The sequence below is a fragment of the Arvicanthis niloticus genome, chromosome X, assembly GCF_011762505.2.
Source record: "Arvicanthis niloticus isolate mArvNil1 chromosome X, mArvNil1.pat.X, whole genome shotgun sequence".
In the NCBI taxonomy this organism is placed as follows: domain Eukaryota; kingdom Metazoa; phylum Chordata; class Mammalia; order Rodentia; family Muridae; genus Arvicanthis; species Arvicanthis niloticus.
This window is the reverse complement of record NC_047679.1, coordinates 10,521,252-10,547,816: the sequence shown is the minus strand read 5'-3', so window position 1 is coordinate 10,547,816 and position 26,565 is coordinate 10,521,252. Positions and strand designations below refer to the sequence as shown.

Below are 26,565 nucleotides of genomic sequence, written 5' to 3'. Positions count from 1 at the left end.
CAAGGTCATGTGGATTGTTGAGAAGCATGTGGTACAGGACATGTTGTAGCCATATTTGGAAAGTTTATCTGTCACACAGGGTTATTTAGTAAAATAGAATGTGTAGTCACTGAATAAAAGGACAGTACAGAGGTCACCAGATTTTGGGGAGAAACTGACAAAAGAGGCAGAAATTATAAAATGCTGACTTTCTCACCTTTACAAGAACAAAGAGACTCAAGAATGATATAAGCATTTAAGTAAATCAGGTTAACCTTATTACAACGTTCCCACATTGCACTTTGATAATGACATTCTTATTCTATTGAATAAAAAATTTTAAAATAAAATTTTAGTTGGTTCCTGCTATGTCAGAGAATACTTTAAGGCTAGTATAGGCTTTTTGGATTATATCAGTAAATAAATCCTTTGCCTTCAGGAAGATTTCATTCTAGTGAAGTAATGGTATTAAAATAAGTAACACTACTTGCAAAGTAAATGACAGCCAGATGTGGGACCTTTGGGTTGCTTAAAGAGCTTGCTCTACCTGTGAGAATATTTTGAGCTTGCATTTTGCCATGTGATTGTGCATTAGCCTTCCAGTAAGCAGTTTGTAGACTAGGGGGCTCAAGCAGGCTTCTGGATATTGCCAACTTCTTGCTTCTCCCAAAGCATCTGTTCTTATCTTCCTTGTGACCAGGGATTTACTTGTCAGGATCAATGTTCAAAAGAACTTGTTAGGAAACTCTACTATGTACACATGCCTTTAGTCACTGACCTCTGCAGGTTCTATAAAGAAAGTTTCTATGTCCTTATGTCATTTGCCAATGAGGCAAGACAGAAGAGTTCATCAGCACTGAGATGAACTCCTCAGAAATCTTGCCATCTAAACATGTTTGGTGGGCTTGCTGAAGGATAAGGACATGTGAAGCAGAGATCAGCTGCCTCAGTCTTCCCCAAAAAAGCCACTCCACCTCTGTATGAGTGAATCCAATCAAGCTTCTTCCCAGTGCGGGATTGTTATACCACACTGAGGCTGCAGAATGCAAGTGAAAGGTAGCACAGAAACAGCTTTCTCTTGACTTTCAGCTCTAATTTGAAGTCTTTTACCACAGGTCTTTTCTTTGTGGCTGGTGTGGTTGAGATGTGTAGAAGTACAGCCAGAATCGGAATTCACAGAAGTGGCTCTAGAGTCATGACAGGTTGGGGTGTGGAGGCATGAGGCTTCATTTCTCCCTGTTAATGTTTCCACAAGGAGGAAGAGGAAGGAAGCCTCAAGATTACACCAATTATTTTAGTTTCACTTTTCGTACTCTTCTTCCCCCACCCCTCCTTAAGTTATCAAGATCTCTGCTTTAAAAGTGGACTTACCTTTATTGTTGTTGTTGATCTCTCTCTCTCTCTCTCTCTCTCTCTCTCTCTCTCTCTCTCTCTCTATATATATATATATATATATATATATATATATATATATATATATATATATATATATATCCAGTTTAGGATAGAGGCCATTCTTTGCCTGTGTGGATACATTGGTCCTGGAAATGATGTTGGCAAACTGAGGTTCTTTCTCAAATTGAACCCATCACGATGGGAGGGTGGAGGACGAGCTATTTAATCTTCACACTTATGGTTATGAAAAACAATGACCCCCACTTCAAAATAAGTATACTACAGGCTCAGAGTAGCGAAAGCAAAGCGCTTTATTTTTTGACCTTGCAAAGTCAGGCATCAGCATTGTGAGCAAGCATGGCTAGCACAGCAGTTTGGCTCAAAACTTTTTTATATCCCGTATTGCATTTCTGTGTTTCAGAGTTCATTGATGGCTAAGTTCTTCAGGCAAGAACAGCAGTGTCTAACATTGTTCTATCCTATCATTTCAGGCTACAAAGCTAATGTATACCCACAGGCTTAAGATTCCCTTCTTTTCTGATACATGGGCTTGGTTATGTAGGAGACTTCTTGTAATATCTCAACTCTAAGATGAACTGAGAGCACCCAGACAGGCAAGTATCTGCTCATAGCTAGAGAAGACAGGAGGCCTACTATGTCCGGTTTATCTGTGATTTTCTGAAGAGCTATAAATGCACCTCATATTGAAAATGGATCATAATGATTTATTTCTTAAAATTTCTTCCCTTTTGCTTCTACTCTTGTTGATCAGATTTCTGGGTTTATTAGAACTTTTTAAATCGGTCTAGCATCCTTTGACTCCTTTGACATCTTTTGACTTTATTAAAGGACCAGTCATCTGGATCTAGTATCTAAAAGCATTAACTCATGTTGATGTATTGTAGGCATTTGCTTGTTGACAGCTCAAGGAATTTTGGAGTTAGCTTCGTTATACATGAAATAATGCAGCGTCCCATTGCAGTTAATTCTCCTGTTTCAATTACAAAAGAAGTTAGGACCAAAACTACCAACCCTTTTCATTTTCTAAACTACTCTTTGAGCCAGTCTATAAATGGATCAATACTTCCTGAATTTTCTGCAAATCCATTAACAATGGTACTTTATGAAAGACCTTTGGAATTGTGACTTCAGGAACTATATTATTGGGAGAAAAGGTGCAACATCTTCTGAGAATAATACATTATCTTAGTAGACATTGAGGGCAGAGTAATCACAACTTATCCATTTGACATTTGAGACATCCAGGACACAGGTACAGGCTCCATGATCCCTTAGTGGGTGAGAGGATTTATCCTGATGTCCCAAGAGGGACAAAGAGGAATCCATCCTCCCTATGGAGAATGGAGGAATTCAGGTGGGCCAACTCCAGGAGGGACAGACTCTGGCAAGTCTCATTTCCTAGGACTTCATATCCTGAAACAAGATCAGTATAAATTTCACTCTGGTTGAGTCTGTGTACCATTCGAAGGGGAAAGAATACTACTTCATGAGCCTTTATCCTGCTACACAAGCATAACAATCACTGTCATTGAGCACAAGTGCCATAAATATAACCCACCCCACACACGTATTCAATCTTCCATTCCTGGTTTCTACGTTTTAAGGTCTATCTCATGTCCTTGTCCTTAATTATCTTCTTTCTTTGTTGTTGTTCTTGAATTTTGAGATTCCTATAATAAAAGAGTTGGCAGGCATCATACTTTATAGTAAGAGGTAATGAGGCTTTAGTTTCATTAATCATTAAGCTATTAGGCAAAAGATATAGAGGCATATATAGACATTTCTCCACCCTACTTGAAAACAGAAAACATCCCATTTCCTGTACAGTAGTAATCTACTGTACATATATTGGACTCCAGAGATGGGGCCAACTAGAGATTCTCTTAAGGAAATTTAGAGCTCTAAGACTGGGTTGGTTTAAGAGCTTTAAAATAATGGACCAGAGTATTCTTTTAAAGGATATTCTGCTTCACACTTACACAAATATAGTATAAGCAGCATGCTTAGCAAAAATGAAGACAAAGCAAAATCACCACTACTATCCATTAGGTAATACGTTAGCATCAGGCTCTTTGTAAAATTATTTTAAAGGCTCTCTAGATGACTCATATGTTTCTCATTAATCATCTCCTTTGGATGTTGGTACCTCCTTGATTAGTTCTTTGACTTGAGTGGAGTAAGTCCACTGCTTCCCAGCAGTCTACATAGTTATTTTGATGATCAGAAACATTTGATAGGAATCTCCTCAACTTGTCTGAAGCTTGTCTTCTCTCCAGGTTTGTATCAGTACCAGTTGGTCAAGTTGGAACTCATGAACTGAAAACTCTAAAGATGGGGCTTGGATAAGAAATCCCTTAGACCTAATGAATAGTTTGGAGAAGATAGCCAATATACAAATTTTTATAATCTGGTCTTTGGTTTCTATGGTGGGTGAGGTCCATAGTTCACTAAGATGTAGAAGGTTACTTAAGAGATTTATTCATTCTTATTTGGGCAGTGGTGGTGCAGGCCTTTAATTCCTGTGCTCCGGAGGCAGAGACAGGTGGATCTCTGTGAGTTCAAAGTCAGTCTGGTCTACAAACTGAATTCCAGGACAGCCAGGGCTACACAGAGAGATCCTGTCTCAGAAAACCAAACCAAAAGAGTTTTATTCATTCCCCCACCACCCCAGATCGGGAAGCATGGTAGCCTCAATTTAGTATGTAAATTTTCACAATTCCTTGCCACACTTTGGAAATGAAGTGGCTATCATTGTCTGAGACTATATTTTCTAAAATGCCCAAACATGGAGTGACTTACTTTTTGGTAATCTTAATCACATTTTTAGTGATAGCAACTGGGAAGGAGAAAGCCTGTATCTACCCAGAAAGGTCATTGGGAGGGTGAAAGACTTTTATTTACTCAGAGAGGTGGTCTATTATCCTGAGTACACATTTTACTTTTTCTGCTTTATAAATTTCTTTAAAGTCTATTTGGATATTCAGGGAAGTTCTCATCCTAGAAAGCCTTTTATCTGTTTTTTTTAATTACATTTTTGTTTTGTATTTTGGCAAGTTACACATCTCCCATATACCTATTTTACAGTGGTGCAGATGCCAATACAATTATAACTTTTGTATTATTACACATAGCCTAAGGTGTTTAGTGACTCTCTTTCTTATAATATGTGCACTGGTTAGAGTCCCATCTCTGGAGACTTTATGACTTTCTTATTAAAAGGAGAAAGCGACTTTTCAAAGGGGTCTTGGTTGAACTTGGAGGCCAAGGTCCTAATATTGGCTTTCCTTTTTGGCTCCGTATCATCATTGGCATAGGCTTGTTGCTGAACACCCAGAAGGGTTACTTTGCCAGTTGTCTTTTGATTTATTTATCTTGTCATTTTAACTTTTGTGTAATGTTTAGATAACATTTGGGCAAAACAACCTAGTTTTAAATTAATCATGATGTTTTCAGGAGTGGATTTTTATAAGGGTTGAAAGCCTAACTAAGTTAGCAAAAAACACAAGTGATCATTTTAATAAGACATACATCCTTTCTTTTCCTAGGCCAGTTATTATGTTTTCATTTATATAATACAGTTAAGTATATTTTTTAAATATTTGAATTTTAAGGTTTATTATATATTTATTTATTTATATGAGTACACTATTGCTGTCTTCGGACACACCAGAAGAGGGCATCGGATCCCATTATAGATGGTTGTGAGCCACCATGTGGTTGCTGGGAATTGAACTCAGGACCTCTGGAAGAGCAGTCAGTGCTCTTAACTGCTGAGCCAACTCCCAAGCCCTCTATCTCTATTTTTAAAATAAACTCTAACCATCCAATATCTATGACCCTTAAATATTAACTTCTGTAAAGTCATTCAAGATTTCTGCAACTTGGCTTTCTTTCTTTCTTCTTCTTCTTCTTCTTTTTTTTTTTTTATAGAAAATAGACTTTTCTTCAATAATTTATTTTTGTATTCACTTTACATCCCAATCACAGACCCTTCTCTCCTATCTTCCCAGACCCATCTTTACAAATCCCTCTCCAAATTGCCCTCTCCCCTTCTCAGAGAAAGAGAAGCCCCCCTTGGGTACCACCCTACCCTGGGACATGTAGCCCCAGCAGGACTAGGCATATCCTCTTCTTTTGAGGCCCAACCAGGCAGTCCAGGTAGGGGAAAGGGGAGCTTCTACATTCACTTTGGAAATCAATTTTGTGGTTTCTCAGAAGACTGGGAATAATTTTGCTTCAAGACCCAGCTATACCACTCCTGGGCATACATCCAAAGATGCCCCTCTATACCACAGAGACACTTGCTCAACTATATTCATAGCAGCTTTATTAGTTCTAGGTGAAAACAAGCTAGATGTATTTCAACTGAAGAATGGTTAAAGAAAATGTGGTACATCTACACAATGAATTACTATTCAGCTATTAAAAACAAAGACATCATGATTTTTTTAGGCAAATGGGTGGAACTTGAGAATATCATTCTGAGTGAGATAACCTAGAGCCACAAAGAAACATATGATTATGTACTCACTTATAAGTGGACATTAGCCATAAAGTACAGGATAACCACCCTACAATCCACAGACCCCAAGAAATTGGGTAGTAAGGAGGTCCAAGGGAAGAAGTATAAATCTCACTCATAAGGGAAGTTAGATAGTCATTGGAGGTGGATGGAGAAAGGGAACTGGGTGGGAGAGGGTGTGAGGAGGGGGACATGGATGGCGATCAGATGTGGGGAGGGGGTAGGAGAGGGTTGGGAGTAAGAATGGAAATCAGTGGGAGGCATCTCTGGGACTAGCAGGTCTGGGACCAGGTTAGATATAGTGAGTTTATCTCAACTAGGGAGATATAGAGGTTGAAGTGGCCATCTCTTGTAGCCAGGCAGGACCTCCAGAAGACAGAGGGGGGGCATCAATCCACCCATAAAACCTTCATCCCAAAATTTATCTTGCCTACAAAGTGTGCAGGGATAAAGATGGAACAGAGACTGAAAGAACAGCCAACCGATGACTGCCCTAATTTGAGACCCATCTAATGTGAAGAGAGCCAAACCCTGACACTAATAATGATATTCTGCTATGCTTGCAGACAGGAACCTAGCATAACTGTCTCCTGAGAGGCTTCATCCAGTAGCAGAGGGAAGCGGATTCAGAGACCCACAGCCAACCATTAGGTAGAGCTCAGGGAGTCTTGTGGAAGAGTGGGAAATAGAATTGAGCAAGCCAGAGGGGTCAAGGACACTACAAGAAGACCTATCAAGTCAATTAACCTGGTGACTTCACAGAGGCTGAACCACCAACCAAAGAGCACGCAGGGGCTGGACCTAGGCCTCCTACACATTTGTAGCAAATGTGTAGCTTTGGTCTTCATATGGGTCCCCTAACAAGTGGAGCAGGGGCTGTCTCATTCTCCGTTCCCAGCCACTGGAAAAGAGATTCTCTTCTCATACAATATATCCTGATTATAGTGTTCCTTCCCTCTACTCCCCTCCAATTCCTCATGACCTCCCCTCCGTTCTGGATCCACTCCCTTTCTGTCTCTAGAAAAGAACAGACTTCTAAGAACAGCCTTTCTGTATTTTATGACAAAATAAAATAAAATATAATACGATGAAGCAAAAAGTATTCATATTGAAGTTGGACATAGCAGCCCAACAGGAGGAGAAGAGTCCCAAGAAGCAGAGACCCACTTGCTCTAACAGTTAGGTGCCCCACAAAAATAGTAAGCTAGTAGCACATACAGACTTTATATGCTCTAATATAATTGCAGAGGACCTTGTGCAGACCCATGTAGGCCCCATGTTCGCTGCTTAAGTCTCTATGAGCTTATATGCACCTTGCTCAGTTGATTTCGAGAGCCTTGTTCTCTTAGTATCCCCCATCCCTGCTGGCTCTGACACTCTGCCTCCTCTTGGGATTCCCTGAGCTCAAAGGGGAGGAATTTAATGGAGATCCCCAATGTAGACTATCTCTTTGCATGGGTCTGGCTGTGGGTTTCTGAATCTGTTTCCATCTGGGCTTTAAGCTTTCTTGGTTTTTGTCCTTATCCATTAATTTTCAGTCCTAGAACAAAAATAGTATTTGATGAAACAAAATGCCTACATGTAGAATATTCTCTTATTTCTTTAACCGTTTTACCAAAAGAAATGTAACCTCATATTTGTATCACTAAAAATAAATTTGTTTCTCTCTTATACTTACTGTTTATTTCATTCCTTAAACAAGAATTGAATCTAAATTACATACATAGCATATTTAAAAAAAATAATACTCCATATAGTCTTAAAAATATGCCTCTTGCCAGAGTGGTGGTACATATTTTTAATCTGAGAACTAGGAAAGCAAAGGTCAGCCTGGTCTATCTAGTAACTTGTAGAACAGCTAAGGGCTACAAAAAGAGACTATTTCCAGAAGGAACAAGAGAAGGAAGGAGAAGAGGAAGAGAAGGAGGGGAAGAATCACATCTCACTTTTCCTGTTATGAGTCTCAAGTCTTAGGCAATTTATCTTTCAACTTTAATTTTTACATTTTCCCCATTTTGGTCTAATACTGCCCGAGAGTTAGAGAAAGTTTACTTTCTTGCAAGAGCCTTTGGAGATATCAATGACCTTGAGAATCGAGAAACTCCTTGTAAATGGGAAAAGGCAAGCAGAAAAGAAATTACATAAAGAGCCAGAAATTCTTACATTAATCCTGTAATTGCAGTTTTAGCTAGCAGAAGATATTTATTATTGTTGTTCTAGCTACAATACAGAGGAGGGCACTCAACACCTTTGAAGAGAAGGGGAGTCAAGGGCTCTTATAGTTATAAATTGGGTCCCACCGGGAACCCTTGATAAAATTAGGGATGGAAGTGGAAGAAAATGAAATGGCTTTTTAAAATTTTTTTGGCGAACTATGGGGTTATGCCTACTCTGAATTCCAGCTAGAACCAGGGGGATAAACATGCTCTGTCATCTAAACCATTGTTTTGCACCTCTGGTCTTATCTAAAGTGTTGGGAAGAGATCAAGGTCTGGCAAAGCAGGACACACAAAGGTGGGGCAGGATGAGTCTCCCACACTCCAGAGACCCAGGGGTTAGCGTACCAAATACAGAAACTCCCTAAGTGTCCCCCAAATTGTAAGAAACAATGATCCTTACTTTATAATACACATACTGGAGACTCAGCAAAAATGATGAATTTTATGTTCTTGCAAAGTCAGGCAAAAAAATGGCTGGTGTACCCATTTGGTGTAAAATGTTGGTTTTTCTATTACTACTAACTTTTCCCTGTCGTCTGAATTCCTCATTGCCTGACATCCTCAGGGAGGTATAATCTTCCTACTGTCTAGTATTTTTCCTTTCCCAAATTTTCCATTCTATGGATTCAAGATGCAAAGTCTTGAGTTATTTCTAAATTATTAAAAGTCTAAATTATTTCTAGGCTTGAGATTTTCATCCTTTTGTTTTGCTTAAAGGATTTTTAAATTTTATTTTGTGTGTATGAGTATTTGCCTACCTGTAGATAGGTATATTATGTGTGTGTCCAGCATTCTCAAAGGCCAGAAGAGGGTGTTGGATCCCCTGAAACAAGACAGTTGTGTGTCACTATGTGGGTGCTGGGAACTAAACATGGAGCCTTTGACAGAGCAGCAAGTGCTCTTATCTGCTGACCAAACTCTCCAGTCCTGATTCCCTCCTTTTTCTGATATCTAGGCTCAGCCAGGTAGCAAACTTCCTGTAACTTTTCAACCTTAGGATGAACCGAGAGCATCTAGCACCAGCTGACAACTAAGATGGACAGGGTCCTAGTGCTTCCTGCCAATCTGGGATTTTCTAAAGGGCTCTAAACACACCCCACATTGAAAATGGATCGTGATGATTCATTTCATACATGGCAATCATTGCCATTTTTGAGGTAAATGTGCTTCCAACAGCAGCGATCTTCAAAATAAGTGAAGCAGTTGTTTTCTGTACCGAGTGCCAAAGTCTTTCCTATGAGCAATTTACACTTGTGTCCCCAGTCTCTCTGAAAATACAAATTCCTCTTCAGCCTTCGATAGGCAATACTTTGTGGAAGGAAGAATTATTTTAAAAGAGCTAAACATAAGAAAGAAGAGTAGCATATGTGCTTTATTTTCTGTCTCTTCCACTCAGTAAAACGTCAAGCGGTCTTGGAACATGTGTAGTTACTCCGTTTTTAAGTTTCAAAGCGCATAGGAGAGCAGACTGGGGATAATTCCTGTGAAGGATAAACAGGAGGGACCCAGCAAGCCAGTGAACAATAAACCAAGGATCTGGGGCTGGTCAAAGGATGGGTTCAATTCTTACCTAAACTTCATCCGTGTATTAAGTACCTAATGATCTAAAGATATTTGTTGGCCTCTTTCTAATTCCACGAAGGATGAGGGATAGAAGAGAGCAGGAGTAAGTGGAGGTAGGGGAGTTTTCAGTCCCTTACAAAATCTAGTGTGATTCTTTGGGTTTTTAATTCCTGTGCACGCCCAGCAAAATAAAAGAGTTGGGGAGAAACATCAAGGACTTCCCATCCTTCCTTTAAAAACACAAAACATGCTACACCCCCGCCCTCACATAGTACTGCTGCTTTTGGTACTGAGACATTTTGAATGAGGACACCAATGTGACTGCGCTTGAAAGATGACACCCCTGTTGTCAATTCTTTGGGACTTTAGTTTAGTTCAAAGGTGTCACAAACTTACCCGTGGATGCTTATAACCTACGGCTCTTGGTATAAACTCTGACTTTTTATTCAGTTAAGTCTGAGGCGAAACATGCATTGCTGCGCGTTTTTTTTTTTTCTTTTAATCCCGCTCCCAGGTGCTGCTGGCACTGAACTGAAGCAAAGACTCTGAGGACACAGGGGACTGAAAGTCATCACCTCTGCTGCCAGGTGTGCTAATGGCCAGCCTCAGCATTCCTGATCCGTACCCTGCACGTCCCAGGCCTTCTGCAGGGAGGGGAGGAGCCGAGGGCGGAGCGGGAGGAGTGGCGCGGGCCCCGCGTGGGTCCTGCCTGAAGAGATCACCTCGGCCCCTTGGAGAGCCACAGAGCTGCGGCGGCGCAGGAGGGGGCGGTTTGGTGAGGGCGCGGCCTCTGGGAGGGGGACGTGCCACACGCATCCCAGCGCTGCCTCGGGCCACCCGGGAGCCTCGCGGCAGCTCGTTGCCCCACTTGGCCACACTGGCTCCGTGATCCCTCTTTGCGCCTGCCTCGTCTTGTCACCTCCCGTCTCACCCTCCTCGCTCCATCCTCTGCCACCTCATCCACAGCCATCTGAGCGAGAGCGCCTCTGAGAACAGGAGGTGCTGCTCCGGGCTGCAGGGCGCGCCCTCCAAAGGTCCCCAGCTCGACATTGGGGGGCCCCCCGCAGGCGACAGCATGGACACCAAGCGCTGCTTTGCCAACCGCTTCGATGACTACCAGGGCAGCCTGCTGGCGGGCCAGTGCGAGGAGGCAGTGGCGCCCTTGGTCACCTCCACCATCGAACGCATCCTTCAGGAGCTGCCCCCTCTGGGGGGCGGCGCTGAGGCTCGGGGGGCGACAGCGGCGGGCAGCAGCTGCCAGGGGGGTCTGTACAGCGGCGTGGCCGGGGTGGCCTACATGCTCTACCACGTCTCGCAGAGCCCGCTTTTCGCCGCCGCTCGCGAGCGCTACCTGCGCTTCGCCAAGCGCCTCATCGACGCGTGCTCCCGCGCCGAGGAGTGGGGCGAGACGGACGCGGACACCCGCGCCGCCTTTCTGCTCGGGGGCGCGGGCGTGTACGCCGTGGCCACGCTCGTCTACCACGCCCTGGGCCGCTCCGACTACGTGCAGCCCCTCGGCAAGTTCCGGGCTCTGTGCGCCGTCTGCGCGCCCGTCTCCTTCCTGGACTGCGGCTCCGACGAGCTGTTCGTGGGCCGAGCCGGCTACCTGTGCGCCGCGCTCGTGCTCAAGCAGAAGCTCGCCCAGGAGGTAAGACGCAGCCCCGGCCGCCGGAGGGCGCTCGCCCGCTGCCCGCGCCCGCGGGGTCCTGCTTGTCTGGACTCCTCGACGTCCGCAGCAGCACCGCCCTGCACCCCTGTCTCTTCTTTGTTACTTCTTTGTGCCCTGTGCTTGAGGCTTGAGTGCTCTCTCTCTCTCCCTCTCTCTCTCCCTCCCACCCTCCCCTCCCCTCCCCCTTCCCCTCCCCCTCTTTCTCTCCCTCTTTCTCTCTCTCTCTATCTCTGTGTCTCCCTCTGTTTTTCTGTGTGTCTCTCTGTTTCTCTCCATATTTCTGTGTCTGTCTCTATTTCCCTCCCTCCCTCCCTGCTTCCCTCCCTCCCTGCTTCCCTTTCTCCCTCCTTCCCTCCCTCCCTCCTTTCCTTTCTCCCTCCCTCCCTCCTTCTTTTGTTGGATTACCTGGCTTTGTGCCTTACTCCTGGTTTTTTAGCAGTGAAGTTTGTGGCATCACACCAGATCCCTCTTTGCCCCATAGTTTTTTAGGGCTTGACCTTGTGGCCCTTAAAAGTGAGTGTTTAAAAAGAAAGGATGATGGGGGAGTTATTTTCTTTCTGTTGAACTGTGCTAGCAAGAATGCTCGTGAACATTAGAGTCTTTAAAAAGTAATGAAACTTTATGGAGTGATGTGCAGGAAAGTTGCTTTTGGACTCCTGGGCCTGTAACCAATAGTAAGCTGGCCAGCCGTAGGTCTGATGTGTATACTGTATTATTCACTATTAAATTCACCCTGTGACTCATAATACATGTCTATCTGATGCGAGTACAGTCTTTTAAAATAACTAAGTGTAGACAGAAATATACTCAGTTTGATCAACTGCTTTTGTTTCTTTAATCCATCTTAAAATCAGGACTTAGGATGACCCCTTTGGTCACAGCATTTGTGACCAGGCAACTTTGGATGAGTAGCTTTTTCAGGGGCTCCTTGAAGACAGGTCAGTCTCCCCCGCCCCCCCCCACACACTTTTTTTCTGAATTGCCTTTGAATATAGGATGCCGATATTAGAAGGAAAATGTGCCAATTCCTGTGGCGTTGAGGGAATGAAAATATAAATAAATAAAACTGTGAAGCGTCACGGTAACTAGAATTGAAAGGGAGCACTTTCATTCATTATCTACTGGAACAATGGACTGTTCTGGGGAAGAAGTGACACCTTAAATTTGGCTTGATATGGTGAGAAAGACATTTGAAGAAAAAAATAAAAGAAAGGCATATGAGGAACCTTAAATGTATAATTAGCTGAGATAACCACTGCACAGGTAGACTTGATCTTTTTTTTTTTAAATTTACAGCAGGTGAAGTTGATTCAAGTGAAGAAAAAAATTGCTAAAAGATGCATTAAGCTAGCAGGGCAGCCATAGGGCCACGTGACAAAGTTGTCTTGAAATAGTTTGCTCTGCTTCTGAGTCATTGTTATCTGCTAGCTGTTTCCCAAGGGCCCTTCCAGTTGTATATAATCATTTAGAAGGCCACTGAGAGATTTACATATCATTTGCATTACATTTGCATCCACTTCCCAAACCTTGCAGTCTGATGGTAGGCAATTAAAAAACAAAACAGAACAAAACATAAAACAACAACAACAAGAAAACTCCTCGTTTTCCCTCAGTTGCTTTCCTTAAGCCTGTTTCTTCTCTTGCTCCAGCCTTCTAGTCTTTTCTCCATAATAGAATGGCAGCGTGGAAAGTCAACCAGAAGACCAGGAGGACTCTGCACTGAATCTGGTGGTCCAAAACCGGTCTAGATGTAGCCTGGCACCACAAAAACATTTAAGCTCTTTCTTTGGCCCTCCTGCTGAACGATATGTTTTTGTTCTAATCAAATTGAGGTTCTCTGGCTGCTCCCAGGAGATGGAGCAAGAGAACAGACTCCAAAGATTTTAAAAGAACAGCTTTTAATTTGTTACATGCCTTACTACTAGTGCTGGCCTCAGTTTCAACAGTCCAAGAAATTCAGGCTTTGAAAGTGTAGGGCAGGGACTGGCACATCTTCCCTCCCTAACGCCTTGCCAGCAAACAGCTTTTCTCTCAGTAGATGATCCATGAACCTTGATTAAATTGAATTTCCAACTCGTGTGTCATTTTTCTATAAATAATCTGTCATTGTGTCTCAGCATCTTTTTTATTTCATTCAATGTCATTTACATTCACCTTCCTCTGTCATTTCCCATAGTTATCACCTTAGTTTAGATCCTTCTCACATTATTTGACACATCTGTGCCACGTAATAAGTAATGGAATGAATGAATCACTCTGAGCCAGGGTGTTTTTTTTTTCCCCTTCCCCACTAAGCCACTCATCCACCTTTTTAAAAAGCTAGCTTCTTAAAGACACTTTTCATCACGTCATTTTCCTGCTCAGCATCCTTTAGGGGCTCCTTATTGCCTTCTCTCCAGTGGCTGCCCTTCACATACTTAAAACTGTGACACTTAAAATGGCCGAGAAAGCCTCACATGGCCAGGTCCACTTTGCTTCTTCCTCGGTGTTCAGGAGCCATACTGGCCTTCTGTTGTTTTAGATATTCTCTTGTCTCGGGGTTTTTGTACTCTCTGTTCTCCCTGACTGGAACACTTCCTCCAGATATTTTTATAGCTGGCTCCATGACCTTGGATAGGCCTTTCCCTCCTTACTGAGGCATTTCCTGCCAGCCCTATTTAGAATTGCCCTCCTTCCCTTATTGATTTTGCTCAGTCTGTTTATTTATGTCGTCACTAATTAGACTATAAATTCCATAGCATGGGCATATTTTTATCTTGCTGTAGCATCCATATTAACATAGTGGCCTGCACATATATACACAACTTTTCTTCTAGGTTGTTGCAAATTTTGTCTGTGGACTACATGGCTTGCATTACCAACTTTCCTTTAAAATGGCATCTTGTTTATCAATATTTTCCCTTATGCAAGTATTTCTGGGTGCTGTTTTTTTTTTTTTTTAAGAAAGCATTTCTTACTTCTGGATCCTCAGTAACTATCTCTTGAATGAATGAATGAATTGAATAAATTGTAGGTTTTTACAAATTTGTCTTCAAATCCAACTGACCCATGAGATCAGTACTTTTGAAAATTTTTATTTTTCGTGAGAATCACCTGAAGATTTTGTCAGGAAAATTGTCATTAATATTATATAGTAAAATATAGGGGAAAATTCTGATTCAGCCTTGGAATACAGTCTGAGCATTGGCATATCTAACAAGTCCCCAGGTGGGACTGCTGTGGTTGAGTCATAGATCACAATTTAGATTATAATCTGATTCTGTGTGGGTTCGCCTGTCTCTCCAGCCATGCCTGTTTATTCGTGCTGAAACACTTCGTTGTATGGAGCTTGGTGTATTGATTTCTGAGACTGTAATTTAGAATGTTCATTACAAGTTAATACTGCGCTTTTGTTATAAAGTCCCAGAGAGGAATCTGTCTCAGGAGGTGGAAACAAATAGTTGTGTTCTTTCTCACAATAGATAGAATCAATGTAGTCTTTGAAATATGTCTTGTGACTGATGCATTTCTCACTTTCTGTTGGCTATTAGAAACCATAAGGCCCGAATTACGGATCATATGCCCTAGAATACAATGCTTTATATATATTTTCATACATTGGCACTTACCTCTAGGTTTATCTAATTGGTTTCATCCTTAGATCACTCTTCTACCTTTCAGTTGAAAGTTTCTGTTTGTATTGATTTAATTGAGAAACATTTAAAATGTGTCATATGCAAGGAGACACTCACTGAATTCCTGCATCTACATGACATGTTCCAGTGAATTCAGCCTTCCTAGAAACACGTAAGGAAAGTGGGTTTGAAGTGTGTCAGGCACATAACCTCACACAGTGGGTCACTGAAGTTTCAAGAACCCATGCCATAGATACTTTCAGTCAGCCTGTTCTGCCTTCTGATGATTGGTGGAAAATAATGAGGGACTGCTAGAGGAATTAAGGGAGACCTAGGATGCCAATTAAAATAACATTGTCACTTGATGATCCTGGACACATAACTTCAAATGTATGAGCCTTGGCTTCCACAGTTACAACTGGATTAATAAGAAATCTCAAAAGATCAAATAAGCCAAGCCTTACAAAACAATTCTTCATTGAACTTTTCTGCATTTTATTTGTTCATTCAGTGAGTCTCGGGATTTTCTGTCATTATACCAAGCACCGTGGTAGATTCTGGGATTTTCGAAGTGAGCAAAAAACAACAAACTGATTGTATTTTTAGAAATGATCTGAAGGAAGTAGCCAGGAAGAAAGGGGGAGGAGTGCGCAGGTTAGAGATGGGAAGGCTCCTATGTGAAGGCACATCATGTCTCAAAATGGGAGCATAACAATCAAGTGGATGTCCTAAGAGCAACTATTCAGGCAGAGGGACCAGCCAGGACCAAACCATCCAGGTTTAGAGGTCTCAAAGAAACAAGAGTAGGAGATGAGGGCGTTCAAAGGTTTGGGAGGCTCCCAACTGGAAGGAAATTAAAATCAGATCCCTTGGGGCTAAGTAAGTCCAAGTTAGGAGCTTGAGCTTGTTTTGTGTTTAAAAAGGGGAGCATATTGATTTTATTTACCTTTTGAAAAAAATCACTGAGGTTTTCTATGTTGAGTAGATTGTCAGTATTAAGAATGGTAAGGGGATAGAGTTGTAGTGCCTGGTAGAAGTAGAAGTATGTGTGATTAGCATGTGAGAAGCCCTGAATTTGATCTGTATTGTGAATGTAGTGCGCGTGTTCACACACACACACACACACACACACACACACACACACACACACACCCCTGCAAGAGGTGTTTATATGACTCTTTTAAAATCCTTTTTCCACCAAGAACTCCTTTGTCAGTCTTGTGGGTTTTCAAGACTTCTCACGATAGCATTTACAAATTAAAACTTAGAACTACAAACACACACACACACACACACACACACACACACACACACACACAAAAGAAAATCCCAAAGCACTGTATTTAATTCAAAGATCAAAACATTAACAAAATGTAATTAACACATTAGGGTTTTTACAATGAACCTTATGATTATGGTATTATTGAAACAGGAGTCAGTGATGTCTTCAAGAACTTCAGTATGATACATATCTGCGACTTCTGTAGATGATGGTTACAGTATTACTGGTGCTTGTAGCCTGCATTTTTATTGTTGTTTTTTTTTTTTTTTTTCTGAGACAGGGTTTCTTTGTGTAGCCCTGGCTGTCCTGGAACTCACTCTGTAGACCAGGCTGGCCTTGAACTCAGAAATCTGCCTGCCTCTGCCTCCCAAGTGCTGGGATTAAAGGTGTGTGCCACCACTGCCCGGCTAGCCTGCATTTTAAAAAAATTATTTATTTTTTTTTTGAGTTAGAGTTTCTATGGGCCTGGATGACCTAGAACTTGTTATGTATATGAAGCTGGCCTTGATTTCCAGAGATATGTCTGCCTCTGTTTCAAGTGTTGAGATTAAAGGCATGCATCCCGATACTGGGTCAACATTTGGTTTTGGGTTTTGTTTTGTTGGTGGTTCTTTTGAGGCTGGGCCTTGCTGGCCTTTAACTCACTGTGTAGCCTAGGCTGGCTTGAAACTCATAGCAAGTGTCCTGCCTCAGCCTCCCAAGTGCCGGCAATTACAGGCATAAGTCATCATACCCAGCTTATGTTTGTAGTAAAAGGAAATGCTCAGTGAATTAGTGAACAGATGTGATTTCCTTTTTCCCAGCCAAAAGGACTGTTTTGGAAGTTGCTGTGATAGACTAGATAAAATGCTTGTCACATAGTAGCTGTTTAATAAAAGTAATGTTAGCTCTTTCTGCTCCTACTGAACAGATAATCCAGTGTAATTCTGAATGTCAAGTAGAAAAATCGCATTCCCTACAAGACTTGGTCTTCCTGCTGTGATTTAAAAATTGCAAAGATCTCAATTGGATCCTCGGCATATTCATAAGGCAACTTCTTGCGAACAGCTAGAATGTGCTGAAGAAACAGAGGAGGATCATGAATACGAGGCCAGATTGGGCCTTTGAAATTTCCACCCCCACCTCCAGTGACACACTTCCTCTAACAAGGCCACACCCCCTAATCCTTCATACACAGTTCTACTAACTGGGGACCAAGAATTCAAACAAATGAGCCTATCTATGGTTGTCATCCTCATTCATACTATCACATCTGGATGCTTTTATCTGAGAATAATAGAATGACCAAGAAATTGATTGAATTCCTATGTGGTGGTAGACAGCCATAGTCTTAGCACACAACTGAAGCAGGAGACTCACTTGATCCCAGGCACTGGAGGCCAGTTTATGTAGCACAGTGAGACTCCTATCTCAAAAAGGAGGGAAAATCGCATACTTACAAGAAGCACTAAATTAACTAATCAGGTCATATTGGCATATTTATATTATTGTATATAGTAAAAATAGCAATTAAGGGGAAATGTGGTTGGACTAAGGAGAGCATGCATGAACTCGTTTAATGGAAAAGTATAGCACCTAAGCCATTTGAGGTTGTTTAGGCAACCAAAGAGACTTAAGAGAACACACACCCTTCCTAGATATTTTCCCCTTTGTAGTCAAGATGCGCTTGACTATTCTAAGCACCATGCTCTTGTAAAACTTAAGTAGAGGCTTGGGTGGGGGAGTGTCTGTGGTTTTCCCAGCCTCTTTTTTTTTTTTTTTTTTTTTTTTTTTTTTTTTTTTTTTTTTTTTTTTTTTAAATCATGGAGAATGTTCTATGTAGAAGACTTTCCTTTCTGACTCATTGCCCATCACTTGGTCCCCGGCCAGTTCTAGATTTAGGGAAGACAGAGAGGGCTAATTGTCTTTCATTTCTAACCTTTGAAATTGGATAGAGTTTCTGACAAGAAAGGAGAGAGAATGAAGTGGCTTTTGGCAGGTTACCAAATGGTCTGCCCTTTGGCTTCCCTTGGCATGATCTGTCTGTGACTTCTCACCTTTACCCACTCAACGTTTCCTGTTGGAGTTTCCCTTCCCTTGCCGGGTCACCTCTATGTGACACGGCAAATGTAGAGTGCTTTAATTTTGCTGTTGGTTAGCTATTAATCAAACATAAGCTACAATATTAACTTAATGAAAATGTGTGCGAGTATATATTGGGAATGTATTTTGTAGCAGAAACTATTCACGTTCCCTCCCTCCCTCCCTCCCTCCCTTCCTTTCTCTCTCTTTCTTTTTTAGGTTACACGTAAAGGTTTATGAATATTATTTTTAAATTGAAAATAGATTCTAGTCTCATATAATCCATCTCAACCACTTTCCCCCTCCCTCCACCCCTTCCACTTTCCTTCTCTCCCAGATCCACTCCCCCTCCATTTCCCTTCAGAAAAGAGCAGACCTCTCCAAGAGACAACAATCAAACAGGACAGAACACGATACAATAGGACAAACCAAAAGCTCACATATTGAGACCAGGAACCAGAAGCTGGATAGCCCAGGGACCTAGGACCAAACATGCCTGGCAAACAAAGAAAAAAAAATCAGTGAAATAATTCTTAATTATATTTTGCTATACTCATATATCACTGCCTTGTCTGGTTGTCATCAGACAGGCTTCCTTGGCAGCAGATGGGAGTGAGTGAAGAGACCCACAGCCAGACATTATGTGGAAAGACCCTAAATTGGAGATCTCCATCAGGCCCCTATTTTCTTAATAATTATTATTTGTTCTACTAATATGGCAAGCTCAATGAGATAATATAAAATGAGGTTTCTGAGAACTAATAATTGTTAAAAATTTACTTTTTTTTTACTAAAGTTGTATTTCATAACTGTGTTTTCTTCACTTGCATAGAAAATAATATTTTAAAGATTTAAAGCGTGTGTGTGAGTGTATGCATGTGTGTGTGTGTGTGTGTGTGTGTGTGTGTGTAGGTGCCATAGGAGGACATAGGGGTTAGATAAATACTTCTTGACCTGGAGTGGAGTTATAGGCAGTTGTGAACTGCTTGATTTGGGTGCTGGGAATGGAACTCAGGCCCCCAGCAAAAAGTACTTCCAGCCATCTCCTCATTCCACAAATGATCATATTATATATGTCCTCTATAGCTTGTTTCTTTCATGTAATATACTTTCAACATATTTGTTAATCTTATATAGAAAAATATGTTTATTTTGGGTTTTATTTATCTGTTTATTTTGGTTCTATTTGGCTGTAACATAACCTTATTGATGGGCACTTAAATTTCCTAGTTTCTTTTTTTCCCTTTTTTCTTTTTTCTTTCTTTCTTTTTTTTTTTTTTACTATTTATTTATTATATGTAAGTACACTGTTGCTGTCTTCAGACACCCCATAAGAGGGCATCAGATCTCATTACAGATGGTTGTGAGCCACCATGTGGTTGCTGGGATTTGAACTCATGACCTCCGGAAGAGCAGTCAGTGCTCTTAACCACTGAGCCATCTCACCAGCCCTCTTTTTTCTTATATCACAAACAATGCTACAAAGAATACACACATATGTATATACACACATAAAATATATTATAGATATATTTGTCTTTACCAACTTTTGCAAGCATCCATGCAGGAAACACTTTTAAAAGATTGAGTCAAAGTTTATATGAGGTTTTTAAAATTTGATATAGATAATCAGATTGTTTTTCAAAAATGTTACATTAAGGGAGGCGGAGGTAGGAGGATTGCTGCAAGTTCTAAGTGAGCCTGGTCTACCTAGTGAGTTCCAAACCACCTAGTGCTTCATGGTAAGATTCTGTCTCAAAGTACAAAGCAGGCAACAACAAAGCTATATCGTCAGTTTTTATTCCCATCACTGGTGTTTGGGGACACGTCTGTTCTCATGTTCTTTTCAATAGATGATTTCATAGAATTCATTGGGCATCTAACTAATGAGTATTAAATGAGAATGGGCATGGCTATGGTAGAAAATGAGTCCGATAATTGTTATTTTATTTATGGCAGAAAATTAGTCCTATTAATGTTAATTCTTAACCCGACAATACACCGGTAAAGGATATGAGGACTCAATATATTTTTTTTAAAGCAGGTGTGTGTTGCACACTCCCTGTGTGAACCTTAGATATTGACTTCAAGGGACAGAAGTATTGGGAAAGCTGGATTATTATAGGCCAGGCCCAAGTACTAACTGCTTGATTATAGACCTGCCAAAAAAAGTGGGATGAGCCTATGGGCTCTCTTTGATCATGTGTCATTTAAAGTTGAGTACTCTCTGAAGGCCAAAAAGGCATAAAAGAAACTAACATAATCACTTATTTCCACACACTGATGTAAGCCATTTGAATATATTGTGTTTCTACTGTTTGTGTAGTAAAGTGTAACTTTATTTACTTTAAAATTTTCACTTTTGTTTTTAAGTGCCAAAATAATTATTTATATGTATCAGGTACTATGTAATATTTCAGCACATTGTGAAATGAGCAAATGAGGCCAATTAACACATCTACTACCTCGGATACTCATGTTTCACTGTGAGAGCATTTTTAATCCACTTCTAAGCAATTTTGAAATGTAAAATACATTAGTATCAATAGTATACATTTGCTGTGCTATATTACCAAGCTTCTTCTTCTGAATAAACTTATTTCCCTTTTTCTCCATCTTCCCTTTCCTCTGGTAACCACTAATGACTATATTCTATATTTCTGTGAGTTTTGACGTTCTTGGAATGTGTGTGTGTTTGTATGTGCAAATGTTCGTTAATAATATTAATAACCTTACAACACGGACACCATTGCTATCTTTCTAATACCCCAGTGAGGAAACTGAGGCCCAGGGAAATTGAACAATGCACCAGGGCAGTGGTAGAGATGAGACGTGAGACTCCACTAGTTGGTTGTTGAGTATTTGCTTTCAGTTGGTGTTTCTCACACTTTAGAATGCACACAAGCTGAGACTATTATTCAAAGTTAGGTTTGGGACTGGTGGGTCTATTGTGAGACCCAACACTCTGTCTTTTGAGAAAGTCTGTGTGTAATGCTGCCACTGTTGCTTTTATGAGCAGTTGTGAATACAAAATCTTCCTTTTTATGGGATTTCCTATCAAGTTATACTGACTTTCTCCAACTGTTGTGGTTTTCATCCTTTGTCCTTTATTAAGAATCACCCTCTTCCGTGGGTGCCCTTATATCTGCTTTCTACTTTTCGGTTTATGCTGAAGGGAAGATCACTGAATAGCATGTCACCTGACAAGTTTAGGCATTCTACTAACAGGTTGAATGAACAGAAGGAAGCTCAGATTTTTTCCTATAATAAATGTCATTTTCCATTGAATACAGAATGATTTTTTCCCAATTTTAAAAAATAAATTTTGTGCGGTGAAGGGAACTGTGTAGTATTTGTGTGTAGTGTATGTGTGTGAGTGAGTGCATGCACATACAGAGACCACAGAATTACATCATGCTGCTACACTCCAGCTTGTTCCCCTGAGGGCCTCTCACTGAATTGGAAGCTTGCTGTTTCAGCTAGAATGGCTGGCCAGTGAATGCCCCGGACCACCTGTCCACAACTCCCAAAGCTGGGCTTATAAACATATAACTTTTATATGGAGCTGGGGGTTCAAATTTGGGTCTTCATACTTGCCCAGCAAAGAGTATTTATGATTCACTAAGCCCCAGAAGGTTTTGTTTTTAAAGGACCTAATTAACCACATTCTAGAAAATTTGCATTATTTAATAACGCCAGAAGAGGCTCTTTATTATAACATTCCAGATTAAATAGAAAACATGTGCTCAATACCACTTTCCATTTTAGAATTGTACAGTTAATTTTACCTGTTTGACAGAAAGTACCACTTCTCCCTCAATAAAAACTGAAATTGAAGGTGATTAGATAGTTTCCTTTTAATTTTTAAAACATTTCTGATGCAATAATTTAACAGACATGGTAAGGTCAAAATACTAAACAAAATAACCCACTTAGCTTTAATATATATATATATATATATATATATATATATATATATATATACATACATATATATATATACACACATATATATATACACATATATATACATGTATATATACATATATATATACACATATATATATACACGTATATATGTGTGTGTGTATATATATATATATGTGTGTGTGTGTGTGTGTGTGTGTGTGTGTGTGTGTATTCCATTGAATCTCAGAACTGTTTTTTAATTGCAATTACTTTAAAAGAGCTTGGTTAATTTTGGTTTGTTACTGAATAAATTTGGCAAGTAAACACACTAAAGTCCTTTTAAGTAGACTAAAATTTAAATGTACTGAATTTTGCCAATAACAAACTGCCAGTGTGATGTAAGAAGATGGTTTTTTAACGAAACTGTAGTAGATTTATTGATTTCTGCATGTGAAAATGATTAATTATATTAATTTCTCATTAACTTCTTGGCTGATTTTACGTATGTTGGTTAATATAATGACTGGTATTGGTCATGTGATTGGTTGATACACAATACAGAGAGGATTTTGTCCAAGTGTAAGAGACATTTTCATATCTCTCATAGAGTAGAAATGCTCAATTGCTTAAACGGAACTAGCAGTTCCTGGTATATCCAGTTGTGCTTTAGCACGACTCAGTTGCAAAAACTGATCTTTGACCTACAGTCTTTAAGTACAAAATCCCTTGAATATGTGGTTTGTTTAAAAAAAAACAGCCAAACAATGTATGTTGCTTTCATGAAATCTCTGTCTGTCTGTCTATAATTACACAATTAATTTTACATGTATGACAGAAAGTACCTCTTCTCCCTCAATAAAAACTGAAATTGAAGGTGATTGAACATTTTTCTTTTAATTTTTAAAACTTTTATCTCTCTATACAAAATATAATCTTTATATAAAATTTAAAACTATATACATAGATATATAGATATCTAAGTGCTATTTATGTTGTTCTTATTATATTCTTTGTGGATTTACTAGGGAAACATACAAAGCTAACCGATCACTTATACTTAGGATGTTAGCCACTAGGGCAGACTCAGCCTTCATGAAATCAACTAGTCTATTTGTTTTGTACAAGACCAGACTTTTCTTTATGAATAGCTTCAACCATTCAACAACTCCAACAATGGATGACTTTGACATGTTGAAGTGTGAGTATTGTTATCTGAGTCATAATGAAACTGTCTCCAGGTAACAGATAAAGTCTTACAAGACTTCAGTGGTGAGAACATCATCTAAATGAGTGGTGGCAAAACAAATATTGGCCATGGCATTAATGTGCAGTTAGATGTTTCTGTGTCTATCTGCTGGCTGGTTTCTTTGCATGGAATAGATTCCAGTGCTCAGTGGTGTGTTGAAATCTGGTGTCCATGGCAACCAAAGCATCTCTGCTCTTCAAGCAAGCACTGTGGGGACCAGCTGAATCTCCCTCAGCTCATACAGTGACTTCAGGAAGGGACCACATTCTTAGAAGATTTTGCGGCTAATCTAACTAAGCTCAAAGAGATCCAACGCACAATCCAAAAGGGAGTATTATCCTCAACATACAAATTTGTTTTGTTGTTTAATTTTCTTGGTTAGTTTGAGACAGAAGGACTACATAATTCTTGCTGGTGTTGAACTGTGTTGGCCCAGGCTGTCCTCAGGCCCCCAAGCCTCCCTCCTCAGCTTTCCACGTGCTGTGATTACAGGCCTGTTTCATCACTCCTGGTGAATTTTGCTTTTAAAAACTTTTTTCTAATTTGCCTGTGAAGCAAAAGAGTTGCACAAGTATTGCACATTGCAGCTGTTGAAATAGGTTGGAGTCTCAGCAAAGGTGCTTACATGAGGTAGTTAAAACCAGGGCTTTCAGATTCACCAGCTTTGAGGTTGAATCCTGGCTCCAGTGCGTTCAATTATTGACTTTAGGTAAGCTACTTAGCATTTTTGAGGCTTAATTTTCTCATTTGCAAAGAGTAATCCAAATAGCACTGACCTCTTAGGGTACTGGGATGAGCCACCGAGGATACGCTCCTGTGTTTAAAGAGAATCCTCTAGGTATAGAGAAGGACCTTGTATGTCAAGCATCCTTTTATGGTTATTTTGACTCTCATCCCTGATGTGAAGGGAAACTCTGTTGTCCAAATAGTACAGGTATTTTTTTGGACTTTCAAGAAGTCTGTCTGATATTCCTTGAGGTGGTTTTTATAGCTGTTGTGTCCTAAAAGGCAATAGCAGAGCTTTGAGATTTTTTTCCCCACAGAGGATGCAAAGGTCTAGAGGGAAATATGCTGTGCTCTGCCACACAGGAGATTAAACTGAGCTGCTCAGACAGATTATGTGTCAAAATAAATTGAGTGCCTGGGCATCACCCCTGAAATACAAACCTATAGGAGTTAGTCTTTCCTCTAGGGGAAAAGGCTCTTCCTTTTTGTTTAAAAGAAAACAGGTTACTTACAAACTTAATACAGGCACTAGATTTGCTGTGCCCCTAGAGGAAGTCATCTCGTTGACATAAAGCTACTGTCATATGCTAAGAAAATGATATTGCAATGTTAATTTCTTGTTCTGCCCATCTCCCAACTTTTTTCCTTCTGAAGCTCATTGATTTATATGGCACTAACTCAGGATTTCAGAGTAATATTGATAGTTGTGATTTGTTGAAGTGACATCTTCAAATAATCTTTCCTTAGCAAATGATCCAGACCAGTATATCCAGTAGCCTATTTTGGGGAAGGATGAATACAATTAATAATTCTTTCAAGGTGTTTCTTCAGTCTCTAGAGAGGGAAGGGGATTGTTTTTGTATTAATTCATGTTCTGATTTGTGTCAGAAAACCATAGTGAAGGTCACTGTTGATTTTTACAGACAAAATCTGTATTTCATTCTTATCTCTCATATATATATATAAAATCTTGCTTTTAGTACTAACAGCCACTCCCCTCATGATTTATAACTGCAACTTTTCCTTATTTTCCTTATCCATATTCAGTGAGGTCCTATATGTAGTCATTAGTTCTGCTTATGACCTTCAGTACCACACCAATTAAGTCTAGGTCTTGGCTTTAATACCTTTGTTGGCCTATTATATATTTTTCTCCGAGTCTAGTGCTTCTCAAGGTTGAGCATGTGTCAGAATCCCTGGAGAGTCTGTGAAACATACATGGCTGGCTCTGTCTCCACTGTTTTGACACAGTAGGAATAGAACTGGGCCTGAGAATTTGTACATTTATATTCCTGTTGCTGCTAGAGGTTTGTAGAATACATTCTGAGATGATCACTAGCTTAAACCTGTGTAAACATCTCTGACATGTGGGAACTAGATGTAGATCTATGATGGAAGTGCTATAAACTTAGTATAACCACCAGAAGATACATCAAATACTAGGGCTTACTATATGCTAGCCACTGTGATATATGTATCATTCCTCTTACAAGTAGAAGTTAGGTCATAAAATAATCACAGTGTGACATGCAAATGTTCATGCTGAATTAGTTGTGAGAACCTCATGACACAAACATTCAGGCATCCTTAGCTCCCACCACACTGTCAGACATGCTCTGAATCAAACAGCAAGTTAAAAGAGTATGTATGGCATTCAGACTGGAGGGAACAAAAGAGTCCCAAATACTGATAATTGGAAGAATACTCTATCCCACTGTAACTATAGTCACACTGCCTTGTTACCTTAATCGTGAAGGCCACCAATAGCACTTTCCATGCCCCAACTCCCTTTTGAGGTTTTAACATTGAAATGGAAAAAGCGACTGTCCTCTAAAAGACATTTGAAGAAAACATTTGATCTCAAAAGCAGTTATCTTAACAAAATAAACAAAGAAACTGAAAACATGGAGGAAACAGGTAATACTGGGAACGTGCTATAGTTTAGGCCTCCAGTGCCCCCAGTGCCCTCCAGTGCCCTCCAGTGCCCTCCAGTGCCCTCCAGTGCCCTCCAGTGCCCATTTCTAAAGGCTTTATCCTCAGCTGGTGCTATTGGAAGGTGATAGAACTTTTAGGAGGAAAGGCCTAATCAGAGAATTTGGTTGTTAGTGGGGGATGAGGTGTCCTCAAATGTAATTTTGAGGGTCAGCCTATTTCCCTCCTTTGTCTGACTCTGAGGTGAGGACTTCATCCATCATATGATTCTAACATGATATACCTACCACCCCAATGTGCAAATTGATATTGTCAGAGGGGAAGGTGGCCACATGTAGAGAACAAAACAGGATATTATTGAAAAGAACAAGCATAACAGAAAAGAACTCTGGGAAATTAACAGTCTTAGCAGTTAAAAAAAAAAAAC

General features: G+C 40.3%; 1 protein-coding gene across 1 annotated transcript in view; it reads left to right on the top strand.

Moving 5' to 3' along the window:
- Positions 1 to 10,369: 10,369 nt before the first annotated feature.
- Positions 10,370 to 26,565, top strand: part of Lancl3 (LanC like family member 3) — a 96,698-nt gene continuing 80,502 nt past the window's right edge. The window contains exon 1 of the mRNA XM_034485863.2: positions 10,370 to 11,347. Within this exon, the coding sequence (XP_034341754.1) occupies positions 10,775 to 11,347 (573 nt within the window). The 5' untranslated portion in view covers positions 10,370 to 10,774. The remainder of the gene's footprint in view (positions 11,348 to 26,565) is intronic.